Source organism: Vanessa atalanta, chromosome 7 (genome assembly GCF_905147765.1).
Source record: "Vanessa atalanta chromosome 7, ilVanAtal1.2, whole genome shotgun sequence".
Taxonomy (NCBI): domain Eukaryota; kingdom Metazoa; phylum Arthropoda; class Insecta; order Lepidoptera; family Nymphalidae; genus Vanessa; species Vanessa atalanta.
Window position 1 is genome coordinate 1,258,343 of NC_061877.1, and position 18,329 is coordinate 1,276,671.

Below are 18,329 nucleotides of genomic sequence, written 5' to 3' on the forward strand. Positions count from 1 at the left end.
TTGGAGAAGACGCGCCTTAGAATGACCGTTGATCCTGGATTAATCGACAAAAATGGGGGATCCCACAGTATGTTGATGGTAGAGGACTGGAAGCTTTTACTCATATGGTAGGCAATGTATGTAGATTTTGAGAATGTCGAAGGTGACGATAAAAAAATATATATATTTCATTGCAATATGGTTGACGTTAAAATCTTTAAATAATAAGGGAACTTAAGTAATTGTTATATGTATTTATTAAATATTAACAACTTGAGTAACCCGAGTATAACACAACTATGAACTAACTCGCTTCTAACTAAGTCATCTTCTCATTAATTATTGACTTTGTAATTTGATGGATTAATATTTACTCCAAAGTTTTAAGAACATAGTGAAATGTGGGGGAAACTATTATCGTAAGATATTGGAATCATCGATATTAAAGCTTATAGAATATCATATAGAACAAAAGAATTAATAACAATGACATTAGATATTATATACAAATAACTACGGCGTTAATATTTATACACACACATATCAAAAAATTATGTTTGCCATCTCGCCTTTGGGAGATGGCTTTGATTTTTTCGAGAGATTCCACCACGCCACTCTATACGTTTTAGTGGATACACATACTACTAAATCTTCAGACAATAAACTTTATTAAGAATACAACTCAAATATAAATAATTTTATAACCAATGAATATAATAATGTTTAATTATTTAAAGCTTTTTCCAACTAACTGTACCAAGTACCTCTAAAGTGAATTGATCTCAGTATTTCCATAGATAAGGCGTTTATGCGTGCACTTGGAACTATCGATTACAATATCACCTATATATTAGACTGTCTCGCGAAGCAAACGATCAGTGACACATAGTCGACTCGTTCCGAATTAATCGATTAAAAATTCGTTTATAACGTAAAAATGATCGAGACCAACGTGCCCGCTTTTGCTGAACTCAGTGAATTTGCAAGTTTGACCGTAAGTTTTTATTTTTATATAATTATACATTAAAACCTTTTTAAGTTGTTAAAAGATATGTCATTGTTTTAAAGAAGTATATTACAATGTTTTTTATTAAATGAAATAAATGATAAATATTTATGTATTGTGTATTGGATATAATTATATTAATTGGAAATTTGTGTATTCCAATTGTGTTCGGTGAATAAATTATTACTTCTGAGATAATATTAATAATCATTAGATTAATTAAAAATTGGATGGGTACAATTTAAAAATATATATAGGTTTAGTATATGTGGAAATAAATTAAACTATATCCGTGCACCATGCACAAATATAGAACTAGCAGTGCGTAAGTGTGGCAATAGATGAAAGCTATCTGTGCAATACGCAAGCATGTAGCAAAAATCAACTACCCCAAATCCACGTCATAATAAAATAAAATTAGAACCTAACCAGCAGATGAAGAGATATTTAGAATTATATTATAATTAGTGCCCCTATAATTAGAAATTTTCAAAACCTCGTTGGATTAGTTTGTTGTTTGTTTATAAGGCAGTTCCCAAGTTCCTGGATATTGGACAATTGGTTGGATTTTCCTGTAAAATAGTTCTCAATACCAGTAATTTGGAAGTCATTTTCTTCTCCTTAACAGTAACATCTGTACTAAAACTAAAATAAAGAGATATTTTCAATTTGGTGAAGCCTTATTGAGAAAACCTTTTAATCAATACATATAAAACTTAAAAACAGTTGCGCATCGCAGTTACTCCCTCTTTAAATTTAGACTATTAATTTGACTCTCTAGAATTTCATGTTCTTCTAGGTTCTAAAACTACAATCCATCGTTATATGAAAAAATCAATACCAAAGATATAAACTGTTGGATATAAAGAATGGGTTGTATTTCTTACAGCGCCGTTGTCTTTGGGCCATTGTAACCATTTACCATTAGGTAGCCCATTTGCTCGCCCACCTACTCATATTAAGAAAAAAAAAAGGTTGTTAGTCTCAGATTATTCATAATGAATAAAATTCCAGGCCGGTGGTTCGGTGATCTTCGCAACTGACGATTTCTTCGCCCCATGCGAGAACATGCTACATGACACCGAACCAGTTTTCATAGCTGATAAGTATACTGAGTTTGGAAAATGGATGGACGGGTGGGAAACGAGACGGAAAAGAATACCTGGCCATGATTGGTGCATTTTGAAACTTGCCACCAAGTGTGTGATTCGAGGTAAGAAACATCATATATATATATATTTTTTTTTTTTTAATGGTTCACCAACAACATAACATTTGTGTATATCTATTACAGTTTTAAGCTTATAAACTACTAAAAAGAAAATGATAAGTTAATTATAGGTAAACACCGCATGCAATAATAATTTAGATAAAAATCAACAATTAAGCACAATGATAAGTAACAATAAATATACTTACACCAAGCCTTGTTATAAGAAAAGTAAAAGAGAATAAATATTTAAAAATGTACATTTAAATGGAAAAAAAAACCATGAAACCAAATATAAATACTTTTATAGAGTAAAAATCTAGCTACAAGGATTAATTTTCGGAATTCAGCAAGAGATTTATTTTGAAGAATGTCAATGCAATGAAGTAAAAAATAACGATAGAATAAATTACGAAACGATCAATGAACAAATTCTATTTTTAAATACCAATTTAAAATTAATCAAAAAATTTTTTGAATTCTATACCTTTCCAATTGCTGTTTAGGTTGTATCACGTAGATATATTTACAATGATGAAAATCACGGTTTCCAAACGAAATTCCCAATTGATAAATTTAAAGGTTCACCAAGAAATTTGAATAAGGAACATTATTTTAATATTGAGCTAAATTTTCTTTAAAATTTAAACTAAGGCTGATTACAGAACTAGGGTTCTCCCCTAAACATTGTGACGCTAATAAATCACGATTTATTGTAGATTAACGGACGATAAAATGCCTCGGATTTTCATTGTAAACACGGACTCACTTTGTTAGAAAATCACTGATAAAATTTGGTTACTTGATTTATTTTGTTAAAAAAAAACATAATGTTATTGTGAGTTAAAGGCTATGAATACGGCAACAATCTTCATAACTTGAAGTGCTGGTATTTTTTTTTTTAATATTAACAACAAATCTGTTAAATTTAAATAAGAGCGTGACCAACATCGAATAAAATAAACTTTTTCTGGCCGTGTAGACCAGAGACTGACATCATTATAATCATAAGTATGAATTAAGGAAATATTTCTCTAACTTATTTTATTATTTGTGCATTTAAATTAAAACACAAATATGCTACGTAACTTTCTTCTTAACAAAATAACTAACACCTCGAACTCCAATAAAATTTATTTTTTTAAAGAACCGATTCTTAAATAATTCTAACTAAAGTGCTAAAATACGTAAAACGCAAAATTTGTTTAACTATATTCTATAAGGCCTTAACTAGAGAAAATGTATATATATACATATATTGTGTTCTGGAAAGGGCACATAGGAAATTAAAAGTAATTATTGAAACCCGCTAGTAAACTTTATAAAATAGAATATTCTGTCTTCTTCTATCAAACGTCAAATTACTTATGTCAGAGGGAGACAAATCAATGTTAGCATGTCCTCTCACTATACATCGATTATTGGTAGGGACGAATATTTTACCATTTGACTTCATAGCTTTATATTAAATTATATCTGTATATGATTGAAATTTTAATATATGTTATTGGTATATGATATCAATGTATGGAAATTAATTAATCAGATCCATCTGAAGTGGTCATATTTGCATGGGTAATATTCGTTTTAATTATAAATAATAATTACTTTAACCTGCCAGAAGTAAATAACACTTATTGGTTTCAGTTGACACGGTGAAATTATGATTTAATAACCACATAGTACTTAAAAATGAATCACCATTATCGCTTCGGTTTTTTTTTAATTAAAATTTGTTTTGTTTTTTTTTTTTTTAAAGTGTGCTCGGTCATAACGTTTATATATTGAATAAACGATTTTTTTTGTACAACGACTAATCTTATGAAATTCAAAAATCCTGATTTTTTCAAACTTGTAATAGAAAACCACGGTTTCACCTGATTTTAAGTTGTCACCACATCCCTTCGTCAATACACCACTTACCATAGGAATTGAGATGTTATGTTTCTTGTGCTTGTATTTTCACTAACTTACTCACTAAATATTGGTATTTGGCAGAAGAATATTTGATGAGTGGGTGGTACCTCTTGAGATGGGCTTGCACAAATGCCTTACTACCAACACATCAAGTTAAATTACGATATAATATATATGATAATATGATATTTAGTACGGATTAATTTTATTTATTATTTTGTTTCATAGGTCTACTGGTTGATACAGCATTCTTTACCGGTAACTACGCACCGAAATATTCCATTCAAGCTGCGTGCTTAACGCCTGAAGGTAAATATAAAACTATAATATCTTATGTTCAATCAGCTGCGAAAAACATAAATGCCACTTTATTTAATCTCACTTTAAGTAGTGAAATTAATACTTCTATTTTTTAGACGATTTCGAATTAGGAAGCCAAATTATTAGAAATAATTATTACGCATAAGAATAACTAAAGACCACGTCAGCTAAAATAACGCTGAGTTTTTAAAGTTTCATACAAAAGTGGTATAATAATTTTTAAGTTTTACTGTAACTGCCTCAGACTTATGTTAAGAATGATGTTCAGAATTTATCTAAAAACTAAGAATTCATAAATAATATTATAATATATGTAGATTATCTTACTGACATTTCAAATTATTACGGCAACATTTATTAAGTAAAAATTAAAAAATAATATTTTAGTTATAAAATAAATAGTTAAACTGATATGAATAAAAAAAAAACACAATGAACGTTAGTGTCAAAACCAACTGTGTTGAATCAGTTTATTAAAAGATTTTAATAGAATACGAACTGTCAACACCGATTCATTAATTGTATTCATCATAAAGAACACTTCGTTGGTTTCCCATCGGTGGGCAAAAAACTTGACGTACCTTGAATAGAGAATGACATTTTTCTTTATTTGAATAATTGCAAAATAAGCTATTTAAAACTAAACGGTTGAAAGCTGAATGTTATAAGGTTTATTTTTAAATTGATATATTACTTCTAATCGTGAGATTATTGGATTAACTTCATATTTTATTTAAAACGTTACACTTATAGTTTAATCAGTAGCTGTCATCAGAAATGTTTATCGCTTCTGCACGCGAATTCCTAAGGAAAGTAACTCGGATGCATAATTCGCACTGCATATTAAATTTATTTTATCATTAAAATATATTTAACGTTTAATATTTAAAAAAAAAAAGATTCGTGTTGCTAAATAAAAATTGTACTTATACCTACTTGGTGGTACCACCCACTTAGCATATTTTCTACCGCAAAGCAGCGATATTTAGTATTGTTTTCTGGTTTGAGGGGTGAGTGAGCCAGGGTTAATACAAGGGACAAGGGTAACATCTTAGTTCCCTAGATTGAAGGCGATTTGGTGATATGAGAAATTATTTGCATTACTTCTGGTATTAATGTCTATGGGCAATGATGACCACTTACGATCAGGTGGACGATTAGCCAGTCTACCTATACTATGCGTTACAACTTCATACATACAAAATACAAAGTGAAAACCTAACATGTACAAAAATATTGAAGTTATTTTATATACAAAAAAAGGAAATCACGTAAAAAAAATTCAATTCCTTTCGAAATCCGTTTCACCGAACTGATGGCCAATGATTTCGAATTTATCCTAACATAGTCCAAAGCACTAAACGTCGACACACCGCTAATTATTTACTGTAATTACAGAAGAAGCATTATTGCCGGGAAGGGACACGCAAATGGGGGCAGCGTGCAGTGAATGTGACTTGAAACGGGTAGAACAGCTTAAGTCTGACAAATGGGAGGAAATCGTCCCCATAACGGCGTTGCGACCCGGCTATGAAGAGTCCAGAATGAACTATCAGAAGGTATTTTTCTTCTATTTATTTAACCATCGACAGCTTTGGGAATTTAGTATATGAGTCGTAGTATATAAGTCTGGAATTATACATACAATTATAAAAAAAAAAAAATTACGTCAAATTGAAGAATATTCTAGAAAAATATTTGAATATACAAATAACGGTAATTTTATCGTAATAAAGTCGAATTCTTAAATTACCTATACTTTTTCGTAACTACATAGCAGCTTTAAAAATACATTCCAAAATTTATTTCTAAGTATGAACGACTAACTTGACCTTAAAAATGACACGTATGCTTATAATAGGTATTAATTAAGCTAAAAATAAAAATTTTAATTATTTTCAATTTATATGAAATATTTATTTTTAGGTACTATGCGATGAAGCGTGGACATACATAAGAGTGAATATATATCCCGATGGAGGCATCGCTAGACTGAGGGTTTACGGTGAAGCGAAGCCAGAGGCGCCTCCTGCTAGCCAACTGGTCGATCTGGCTTCAATGTTATCAGGAACTACTTGCTTAGGTAAAATTAATTCCCAAATTTTCAAAGTAGTATTATTTTATCAACATGTTAAAAGTGGTTTTATGAAATCTAAAGACATATAATTTTTCCTGGTAGGGCTTTGTGCAACCGTCTAGGTAACCACCCAATCATCGTATATAAATGCCGAATAGCTATACATAAGTATTGCTGTCTTTATGATACTAATATTATTATGTTCTGGTTTAAAGTGTAAGTGCGTGAGTGTTACAACATTCAAAAGGGACATAACATCTTCGCTCCCAAGGTTGGCGGCGCATTGGCGATGGAGGGAATAATGGCCCCAATATTATGTAACCATTCATCCAATTAGGTTGTCCATTAGTCCCCGTGTTATAATTACATTCACTAAAATAAGAAACGATAGAATAAGATTATAATTTAGAACAAAATAACATTAATAAAAAAATAAAACAATTATCAAATTTAATAATGAACATAATAATTTTCTCCGAACTTTTAAAATACGAATAAAGAATTCCAAGCAGTAATCTCACAACACAAAAACAAGTCCAAAATTTTAGAATCGTATTTACGTGGAGAAATTCGTGTGGTTTAGATATGCGGTAACTAATAGTATCGCGTCCACAAATTCTATCCCACGGCGATCCAAACGAATCGCTGCAATTTCACAAGCTGCACTCCTTAAGACGCCCCTTTGTCACGATAGCATTTATGCATCTAAAATGTGAATCGTCCCTGAAGCGAGCCTCGAACAAGTTAACAAACTTAAGTAACGAGATCTTCTCTAATGAATCTGGATCTTATTAAATATTATGTTTATACTAAATTGTATTGTTGAAATACATAGATACGTAGATACTAATTTGATAAATTCGAAAGTAACTCTAGTTTGTCTGCTCGTTACGTTTTCACAGCTGAACAGAGTTTGATGAAATTTGATATGAGCGAAGCTTGAACCTCTAGTGAGGTTTCTTTAAAACCTACAACCGACCCCCTTTACACGCGGCCTATAATATATGCATAATTATTTTCTTTATGAACATACAGATGTATTATACATATAAAAATGATTTTAGGTATGTTAGTCCACTTAGAATTCCTACGAATCGTTCTGTATACGCTCAAGAAAATTTCTAAACCAAAATAATAAGAAAACAAGATAGTTTTTTCGTTTGTTTCTCATTTAATATAAACTTTTTAATGTTTGCCCCTGTTCTACAACATAACACTTCTGTTATAGGTTATTCCAATGCACACTATGGTCATCCTAGAAATATTATAAAACCCAGTAAAGGAGACACGATGGCTGATGGCTGGGAGACGGCCAGGCGTCTGGACAGACCAGAAGTTCTTGAAGCTACGGATGACGGCACGTTGATAGTAACAGGTATGCATGCCTTAAAAATACACTCATGAAGATATGAGATAATTTTATTTAATGTTCTTTGATCTAATTATCCATTGAAAACGCACTATTCCAAATGAAATACCTAGAAATCCGAAATAGTTAACTTGAATTGATTTAAAATTGTAATTGTTAATTTTGTTTGCAGGAGAAGAATGGGCAGTTTTCAAATTAGGTTTCTGTGGAAGAATAAAAAACATATGTGTAGATACAGCACATTTCAAAGGCAACTTCCCCGATTCCATTAAAGTCGAGGGAGCTTTACTAGATAAGGAATGGTCACATACAAAATCAACCAAATGGTACAACATTTTGAAACAAAGCAAGGTAAATGAAGTTTTATTCGTAAAACTTGGTGGTAGAGCTTTGTGCAAGTCTGTCTGGGTATCAACGAATGGGTTCAATCATATATTCTACCACTAAAGAGCAATACTTAGTATTTTCTGTTCTAGTTTGAAGAGTGAGTGAGCCAGTGTTACTACAGGCATAAGGGACATAACATCTTAGTTCCCGATCGGGTGACGCATTGAGGATGGAATGGTTAATACATACATCGTCGTTGTGGTGGTAACCACTTACCATTAGGTGGCTCATTTGCCGGTCCCCTAAAATCACAAAAAACTGAATTTATCAAAATACTTTAATTTAACTGTAAATGCTATTGGAGCGTTTATCCTTTAACCTAATAAAAAGGTTAAAGGATAGATGCCCAAATAGCATCACGCTCTTCCGTCATGCTGCCAATAGTTTACTTTTTCTTATTATGATGCACATTTTTATTCAAATCAATCCTAACTAATATCATAAATGTGAAAGTAAGTTTGTTTATTTGTTACGCTTTCCAGTATTAACTATTCAACCAATAATTATGAAATATTGCATACATATTGTTAAGAGGACATAAAAGAATATAAGATACATAATATCTTCGAACAAAATATAATTACTTTTCTAAAAGTAACAAAACATAATTCTATTGAATTTATTTTAAGTTTTATTATTTTCTTCCAGCTCTCAGCGAACAAAGAACATTGGTTCTCGTGCAATTCTGATGCTATCTCGCATATCAGAGTCACAATGGCGCCTGATGGTGGAATTAGCAGAATAAGAACGTTTGGCCACGTTGAACCGACTATCCTTTGATTTTTTAATGCTAAAGCGTTTTTTTTTTTTAATCTGAAAATATCGCACTTAGGGATTACTGAAATGGTCGCGTTACACGCAACAATTAATTGCGCAAACTGTTTGCACTATCAAACTAAAAATGCAAAACGATATAAAACTGTCAACGCCACGCTTCTAAAATTATAATTGATAACCTTACTTTACGACAACTGCATCTGTACTAATAATATTTGTAGTTTGACTGTGCAAACTATATAAAATTAATAAATATAATTTTAGCATTAGCATTAGCAGCCTGTAAATTTTCCCACTGCTGAGCTAAAGGCCTCCTCTCCCTTTGAGGAGAAGGTTTAGAACATATTCCACCACGCTGCTCCAATGCGGGTTGGCGGAATACACAGAATTTCGTTGAAATTAGACACATGCAGGTTTCCGCACGATGTTTTCCTTCACCGCCGAGCACGAGATGAATTATAAACACAAATTAAGCACATGAAAATTCAGTGGTGCCTGCCTGGGTTTGAACCCAAAATCATTGGTTAAGATGCACGCGTTCTAACCACTGGGCCATCTCGGCACTTAAATATATTTATTAATTTTATATAGTTTGCAATCATCGCATTGTAAAATTTTCAAATATTTAAATGGTCTTCGCGATTGAGTTATTATGATTGTTAATAAACCCAATTAATTGTGATATTATTTATGTTAAATTTTAAGTGATCTTATTGTGCAATGTATTCTTTTGAATTAAGTTAAGTGTAATTTTATTGTCGATTTAATTTAAATAATAGTTTTATGTTCACTGAAAGTATTATTAATTATTAATAAATGAGAAATATATTATGAAGTTCTTTTTTTGATTAACACTACTCATGGGCGTTTACATTACATAATTCTCTTATACAGCGTCTCCTATACATAAGAGAAAATAAGGAAATCGTTAATTACTCTCCTAAATCAAATAATAATATATAATTATTATTAACAACATCAAACAAAAAAAAATATTTTAGGTGCACACCACACTTAAATTTAAATTGGGATACAGTTTGGTGATAACACCTTTAAAATAAAGTAAATCAAAATTATAAATAAAATTCATCAAATAAATGTTATGGGATACAATTATAACAGGTATAATAGTATTTACCAAATAAAAAAGCTTCAAGTCCCTGAGAAAATAAAGTATTCATAAAAAAACTTTTGTTTTCAGCCATAGTTTTGTTTTTTCAAATATAAATGGAACAAAATGTGAAGTATTCATAACAATTTTTAGTTAGCATTCCCAACAAAAACATATTCGAAATCGTTAACTTAATTAATGACTGAATGATATGAAAAAACATACAGATATAACCGTTTTGGTGTCAACAAACAAAAATCATTCAACGTCACAACTATTGGCACTATAATAAGTACTATACTATTATTAAACTGGACCATCTGATTTGGAATCAATATATGATAATGATAAACGAAATGAGTTTATTAATTTCTATGAAATAATCATATTTCTTAATTAACCAAGGAAATCTATAATGGGAACAATTCTATTATTCTTCAAACTTTCCTTATTACTCTGATCAATTTTATTTTATGCTTCTATGTATATTCACAGTATGGCTTACAAACTTCGCCAGTAAGCAAAAAATCCCTTGATAGTTCCTCTGACGTAAACGAGACCACAAACACACTTCGCATATATAATATTAATTATAATAACAAAGTACGATAAGATCTATTATATCCGTACCCTCTCCCTTCCTTTGTCAGCAAAAGTAAGAAAAATATGAATGCTCCCCCCTAAGCCTGCGTAATACTTGAATGACCCCTTTATAGGCTTTTATTCATCTTGTGTATGTCGGAATTTGTATTTTAGATTAATAGACTTTGATATCGTTTAACCGATCAACATTAAACTACTCACTTATACTACTGCTTCTATAAATAATAAAGCATAAATATATTTTTATAATGTATGAAATCTTTGTATGTGAGTCTTTCCTTACGTCGCTTGGATTATGAGTTCGCGCTTATATTTGTATTACCGTCTTTAAGATAAAGACACACGGGACCGAGTCTAGCGCCCTTCCCACGGCCCCAGAAGGTTGATATTATATATATTCGCTTATACTACATTTTTTACATTACATTAACAGCCTGTAAATTTCCCACTGCTGGTCTAAGGCCTCCTCTCCCACTTTGAGGAGAAGGTTTGGAGCATTTTTCACCACGCTGCTGCAATGCGGGTTGGTGGAATACACATGTGGCAAAATTTCGTTGAAATTGACACATGCAGGTTTCCTCACGATGTTTATCTTCATCGCCGAGCACGAGATGAATTATAAACACAAATTACGCACATGAAAATTCAGTGGCATACCTGGGTTTGAACCCGAAATCATCGCTTAAGATGCACGCGTTCTAACCACTGGGCCCTCTCGGCTTATATATTATATACTAGTACATAGTCCAACAAAATATGTAGAGAGTAAATGATGATTTTTTTCGACTCTCTGGCAGCACTGAGGCGTAATAATAACACAGGTCAAGTGTCAGTCTGGTTCTCGCTATATATGCTGACTCTATAACACGAAAGCCTATATTGTGAATCCTCATTGAGCAAATTCGACTGGTACTTGGACCTTCCTTCCTATCCTTGGCTGCCATATTCTGATATAATCGTGTCAAAATCCATCCAAAGGACGATCATTAGAAATACGTTGTCACTGTCTTAACTCTATTCGAAGCAATTTAAATGCAACTCGTGGCTCGTGTTTTGTTCTATAAATAGGGTCATAGAACCAGACATGAGCTGCGGAACAGATCTAGAATATCTAGACGCAACTGACACTAAACCGGTTGAATTCTGATCAGAATGTTAGAGGTCGAGATGGGGTTAAGTCAAGTCTGATAAAAGACACGCGTTTCTATCTTGATACCTAAAATTCAATGTAGATATTAATTAAATATTTGTCGCAACATTATTGTATTTAAAATATATTTATACATTGCAGCCGTTACTGAGGTTAAAGTTCTCTGAATTCGATAAGAAAGAAATTAAGGTCCACTCACTGGCACGTGCTTTGAAAACACATAAATTTTTAACATACCAATATTTATAAAAATAAATCTACATAATCTATCTAACATGAAAACCTACTGCCTACTGCTAAGTTAACTGGGCTTTTATTTTGAAGACAAGAAACCTTTCTCCTGAAACTTATTCCAACACTGCTCCGATGCGAGGTACACATGATTTGAGGGTGATTTTCATACGCTTCTACCGGCTTCTTTCACGATATTCTAATACAGTGTTTTCACTTAAATACTAAGTATTAAGCATTTGCAAATTAACTCTTGTTTATCTGGATTTGAACTCGCAACTACCGGTTAAGATTTACAAGTTAAATCCACTGAGTCATCTTAGGTATTTAATTATAATTTACTTAGTTCAGAATATTTGTTTCTATTTATAAGTATCATTTCATACTAAACGTGCTTGTCAATTTTAATTTAATCCCTTAACCACTGCCTATGAAGACGATTCAAAGAAATACAAGGACGTAGGAATCTGAATAGTGTCGTACGTTTTAATGAGGCACCTGCTATTCTATGTAATACCATTTAAACTATATGAAAGACATGTTCTTTCTGTAAAATGTGCCAGTAATTGGAAAGAAATTTGCTAAAGTTGGAAATTACTTGGAAACTGTTTATAATTCGGTAATAGAGAAATATTATTTCTTACTTATTCCTGTTTTTCCTCATATCGATTTTTTTTATATTTACATTCGATTCAATTCGAATATTCAACAAGAATCGAATCATTCGATTAAATTGTAAATTTAAAAAAAAATTACATGTTTTAAAAATAGAATTGTTTATATAAATGACTAAACTAAGGGAGTTTTGTTAAGCGTATCCACTAAATCAAGTACGTAGTTATCCATGAACAACATTAACAAACCAACCGTAATCGTATTTTCAAAGACAGTTAGCATAAAACTGTCAGTCAGTCCGTTGCCTACTATTAATAAGGTAACGACAAACGAAGATGAAGTTAGTTGTTCGTATCGCTTTCGTTTTAAGAGTCGGTCGTCAAGTGTTAGTATAAAAAGTCTTGTCCTTGGGGCTTAAGTTTTCTTCATATCAAATTTCATCAAATTCAGTTCAGTAGTTTACCCGTAAAAGCAAAACAGACTGTCAGATAGAGTTACTTTTAGATGTAAAATATTAGCATAGAATTATAGATTACGTCGTTTATTCGAGCCATTCCGATGGTTTAACCTTCATGTTATTGAGGCAGGTCTAATATACTCAGGATAGAATTATCTCATACCGTTTTCCATGAATTCGAAGATATAGAGTGTTTATAAAAGTGATAACGACTTATGCTTTTTGTGACTTTTTTATTTTTCAATTACTTGATAAAATCGAGATAATTTCGGTTGTTTAAACTGCGTTACATTAGTAGAGATTTGAGAAAACTCATGTGATTTTTTTATTGAAATTATTTCCACTAACGATCACTTTAGTGACGCAAACATCCCGTAACATAAACTAACTAGGTCTAGATTTTATTCATATTCCATCCTTATTAAATTTAATAACACATCAATTTAAAGCATATTATTCAAAATAATATTAAATAATATTAATAAGTCTGTCTGTTGATCTTTCACGACCAAACCGCGAAAACGAATTTGATGTACGAAGCAAGCTTGAACTCCAAGGAAAGACATAGGTTACTTATCTATTCCTATTATATATATATATAAAATAACAAGTCCTGACTGACTGACTGATTCATCATCGCCGAGCATAAACTATTAAAGTTAGGCCCTTGAAATTTTGTGAGTAGGATCGTTTTATTCAGAAGACACCCACTAAGAAAGGAATTTCGGAAATTCAACCCCGAGGTGGTGAAATGGGGGTTGAACGTTTGTATGGAAGTCCGTAATTTTTTAAGTTAGAAACATGAAACTTCATTTTTGAGATATTGATTAAAAATGAGTAGATACGTATTTAAGCGTTTCTGGATATTTTACCCCTATATATATATTTCACGAATATCTTTGATACCATCAGAATATCCTTTTAATTTCAAGAGAGTACAGTTCGCGCTTATAGTATGCTTCACCATGACAATTAATATAGTACAAGGTCAATTTTTTAAAATGGCCAGAGTAGATATTAGAGAACACAGTTTTTCGTATGGACTACTAGCTCTACATAGCCTTTTGGAGAGTAAGCAGTCTGGTGTATCTAGCGCACGAAAGTCGAACCACAAATGAGGTCTTAAATTAACATTATTTTTTAAAATATTCTGTAATATAATCAACTTCCACGTGAGCAAAGCCGCGGGCAACAGCTAGTTCATACATAAAACCTGACGATAAGTCCTAAAATACAAGCAAATCCGCGGGCAACAAGTTGGCTTACAGTTATTTTACACTATCGTATTTCCTATTGCAATTTCATTGAATTCATCGAATCTATCCAAACAACCAAAATTTGTTGAAAAAATATATTCAGTTAATTGGATATCTTATTTTACAATAGTTGTCGCCCGCGGCTTTGCTCGCGTTTTAGAGGTTGGTTATCATGTTTTTTTTTTTTAGCATTAGCAGCCCGTAAATGTCCCACTGCTGGGATAAAGGCCTCCTCTCCATTTGAGGAGAAGGTTTGGAGCATATTCCACCACGCTGCTCCAATGCGGGTTGCCGGAATACACATGTGGTTGAATTTCGTTGAAATTAGACACATGCAGGTTTCCTCACGATGTTTTCCTTCACCGTCGAGCACGAGATGAATTATAAACACAAATTAAGCACATGAAATTTCAGTGGTGGTGGTCGGTTAAGATGCACGCGTTCTAACCACTGGGCCATCTCGGCTCATGTCGTTGTCATGTGCAAGGCAAAAAAGTAGCCTATGTCCTTCCTTGGAGTTTCAGTTTGCTTCATATCAAATTTCATCAAACCCGGTTCATTGGTTTGGTAGTGAAAGAGCGACAGACAGACAGACAGAGTTACTTTCATATTTATAATATTAAGTAAAGTATAGATTTGGGAACCTATCAAGGAACCTATCAAGGAAACCTATCAAGGAACAGCTTAATACATAATTTTATTCAAAATTTATTAAAGTATCGAGTTCAAATCTTGTCACGTATTGTAAGTAATTTAAGTCAGTTTTTGCTCGAATTAATTTATATAAAAACTTGCAACTGGTTTTTGTTATATGATAAACTCCCATTCCAAAATGTTTACGCTCGGATTACTTGGAGTGCATTGTTAAACGTTAGAACGTAAATTGTAACAATAGTGTTTTACGTCATCAGAAAACAATATCAGTTCAACAAAATATAGTACAGCAAACATTCATAATAAGAAACAAAACACCACTGAATAAATTTGGCTGTCTCGAGACGCCCAGCTGATGTATCAAAATAAAAACATAATTGTATTTGTTAAATAAATATGTTTTTCATACAATAACGAATTATATCAACGCCACATGCACACGTAAAGATCATACCGTTCGCTGTCACGGTGTTCAAGTCGGTTGGAATATCTCAAGGCACGTCAAATGTCAATGTTCATGTTTCAGACATACAGATTTTATAAAATAATAGTTAAATGTCATTAAACGACCAGAAAGAATATATTCTATTTATTTAGCCTTATATTCAATTTAAATTATCAAGGTCACTGGTGTGGGACGCCATTTGTGTTTACAATCAATCAATCAAAAGCAAATCGTTGTCCACTGCTGAACATAGGCCTCTCCCAAGGTGCGCCAAAGCTCCCGGTCCTCCGCCTTCTGCATCCAGTCGGTCCCCGCCACCTTCATGAGGTCATCGGTCCACCTGGCTGGAGGGCGCCCTACGCTGCGTTTGCCGATTCGCGGTCTCCACTCTAGGACTCGTCTGCTCCAACGGCCATCGGTCCTACGACATACGTGACCAGCCCACTGCCACTTCAGCCTGCTAATTTTGCAAGCTATGTCGGTGACTCCGGTTCTTTTCCGGATAATCTCATTTCTGATCTTATACTTCAAAGACACTCCGAGCATAGCTTACTCCATAGCACGCTGAGCGACTTTGAATTTGTGGACTAGTCCCGCAGTCAGTGTCCACGTTTCGGCACCGTATGTCATGGCAGGTAAGACGCATTGGTTGAAGACTTTCGTCTTCAAACATTGCGGTATAGACGACGTGAGGACTTGACGAAGGTTGCCAAATGCTGCCCATCCCAAGCGAATTCTTCGATCGGCTTCCTTCTCGAAGTTGTTCCTACCGACTTGAATGACCTGTCCTAGGTAGGTATATTCACTGACAACTTCGAGAGATTTCCCTTCGACGTATATCGGCCCCGGCATGACGTGCCTATTGAACATGACCTTGGTCTTGTCCAAATTCATACCGAGACCGACACGCCGGGAAGAATCGCTTAGGCTACGCAGCATTTCGGTTAGCTGTTCCAGCGACTCTGCTATGATGACGATATTATATATGTTTACACGTACAAACAACATTCCAAGCGTTGCATGTGTTGACTGTATGTAAGAAGCATTAGTTTCATACCTGTGCCGTTTGGATTGAAAATAAACAAACAGTGTCAGAGGTACGTTCTATATTCAAAGATATCTCGCAACTGCTTATCATATTTTACGTCGTTTTTCAGAATCAAAATCAAAATATACTTTGTTCAAGTAGGTTTTTACAATCACTCTTGAATCGTAATTTAACAAACTATATTAATTGAAGCTACCGCAGGTTCGGAATTCAGATTCTACTGAGAAGAACCGGCAAGGAACAGAGTACTTACTACTACTTACTCTTTTTCAACATTTAAAAATACAATTAAATATGTATTCATCGAGTATTTTATTGATCTAAGCTGTGATTTATTGTTAATAATATTATTATTTTTTTATGTCATGTGTAGGCAAATGATTTTAAACCACTGACACCACTGCATCAGCATGTGTATTTCAACAAATCGCATTGGAGCAGCGTGGTGGAATATGCTCCAAGACCTTCTCCTCAAAAGGGAGAGGAGGCCTTAACCCACCAGTGGGAAATTTACAGGCTGTTAATGTACTAAGACTACGCTGTCCGTCTGTTACCAGACTGTATCTCATGAACCATGATATTCGGATATTTAAAACAGAATATAATAAAGTAGACACTAAAAAACAAAATATAATCAAATAAATATTTAAGAGGGCTCCGTTACAACTGATATGATTTTTTTGCCGTTTTTATAGATAATGCTATGGAACTTTTCGTGTGCGGGTCCGAATTTTTTTTTAGAATGGGAAAAAGCGTTTTGACCGTCACATATTGATGTTTTAAGATCTATTATGTTTTACTAACAGTATTTAAAACGGGATATTAACCATGTTTTTTTATTTTTATTTGTTGGAGCTCGATATTTCGACATTATCTACGAATGTCTTGTACCCGCAAACGTCAGTCTCGTGAACAAGACATTCGTAGATAATGTCGAAATATCGAGCTCCAACAAATAAAAATAAAAAACATGGTAAATATCCCGTTTTAAATACTGTTAGTAATAAAAATAACCATGTTAATTTAAAATCTTATTATGTTTATATATACATATAAATATATTATTATATTATAATATAAATCACTATTCTGCATATACGCTTTTATTACGTACTATAAAATAATACATAATACATGTTTTGTTGGGTTAATTGTTCAAAGTTAAGAGCTATGTCACTGTTCGAGCGTAAACTCAAATTTAAGCATTTAGGAAACGCAAAACTGTCGTCTGTGACTGCGATTGGTCTTTCAACGTTCCATCACTCGAGTAAAGCTCATTTCATTTCAATTCGCTTTTTATTTAACTCCAATCGTTAACAGTCTCGTTTCTACTGTTACAAACGACATCTTTATTTATTGACCGAAATGGCATATCCACAATATATGTTATGGCTTATTGCCAGAAAGAAAATCACAAAATCCCCCATTGGTGACGCTGTGGTAGTGATTTAATAGTCAATATACAAGTAATAACACAAAGAATTGTTATGATATCTGGTGGTATGAATAATAGCCAATAAAATTCCCATAGCTGGACTAAAATTATCTCTCGCCTCGAGAAGAATGTTTTGGTGCTAATTCCACTCTGCACCAATACGTTTATATTGTAAATGAGTAATAATAAAAATATTGTATTAATGTTTTAAGATATAACTAATCTTGGATCCCAGTCTCCCGTAGTGCAATTAGCAAAATTTTATAATGACATTTCCAAAA

At 32.7% G+C, this 18,329-nt stretch overlaps 1 protein-coding gene across 1 annotated transcript; it reads left to right on the forward strand.

Moving 5' to 3' along the window:
• The first annotated feature begins 840 nt into the window (after positions 1-840).
• LOC125065268 (allantoicase-like) lies at positions 841-9,368 on the forward strand. Its single transcript, XM_047672790.1, has 8 exons — positions 841-973; positions 2,000-2,198; positions 4,341-4,421; positions 5,832-5,992; positions 6,360-6,516; positions 7,739-7,885; positions 8,052-8,230; positions 8,915-9,368. The coding sequence occupies exons 1-8, from the start codon at positions 917-919 to the stop codon at positions 9,044-9,046; spliced, it is 1,113 nt and encodes a 370-aa protein (XP_047528746.1). The 5' UTR covers positions 841-916; the 3' UTR covers positions 9,047-9,368.
• The last annotated feature ends 8,961 nt before the right edge of the window (positions 9,369-18,329 follow it).

Coding starts and splice junctions, on each gene's coding strand:
- LOC125065268 (XM_047672790.1), top strand. CDS start 917: ATGATCGAGACCAACGTGCCCGCTTTTGCTGAACTCAGTGAATTTGCA. Junction 974..1,999: donor GTGAATTTGCAAGTTTGACC/GTAAGTTTTTAT, acceptor ATAAAATTCCAG/GCCGGTGGTTCGGTGATCTT. Junction 2,199..4,340: donor CACCAAGTGTGTGATTCGAG/GTAAGAAACATC, acceptor TTTGTTTCATAG/GTCTACTGGTTGATACAGCA.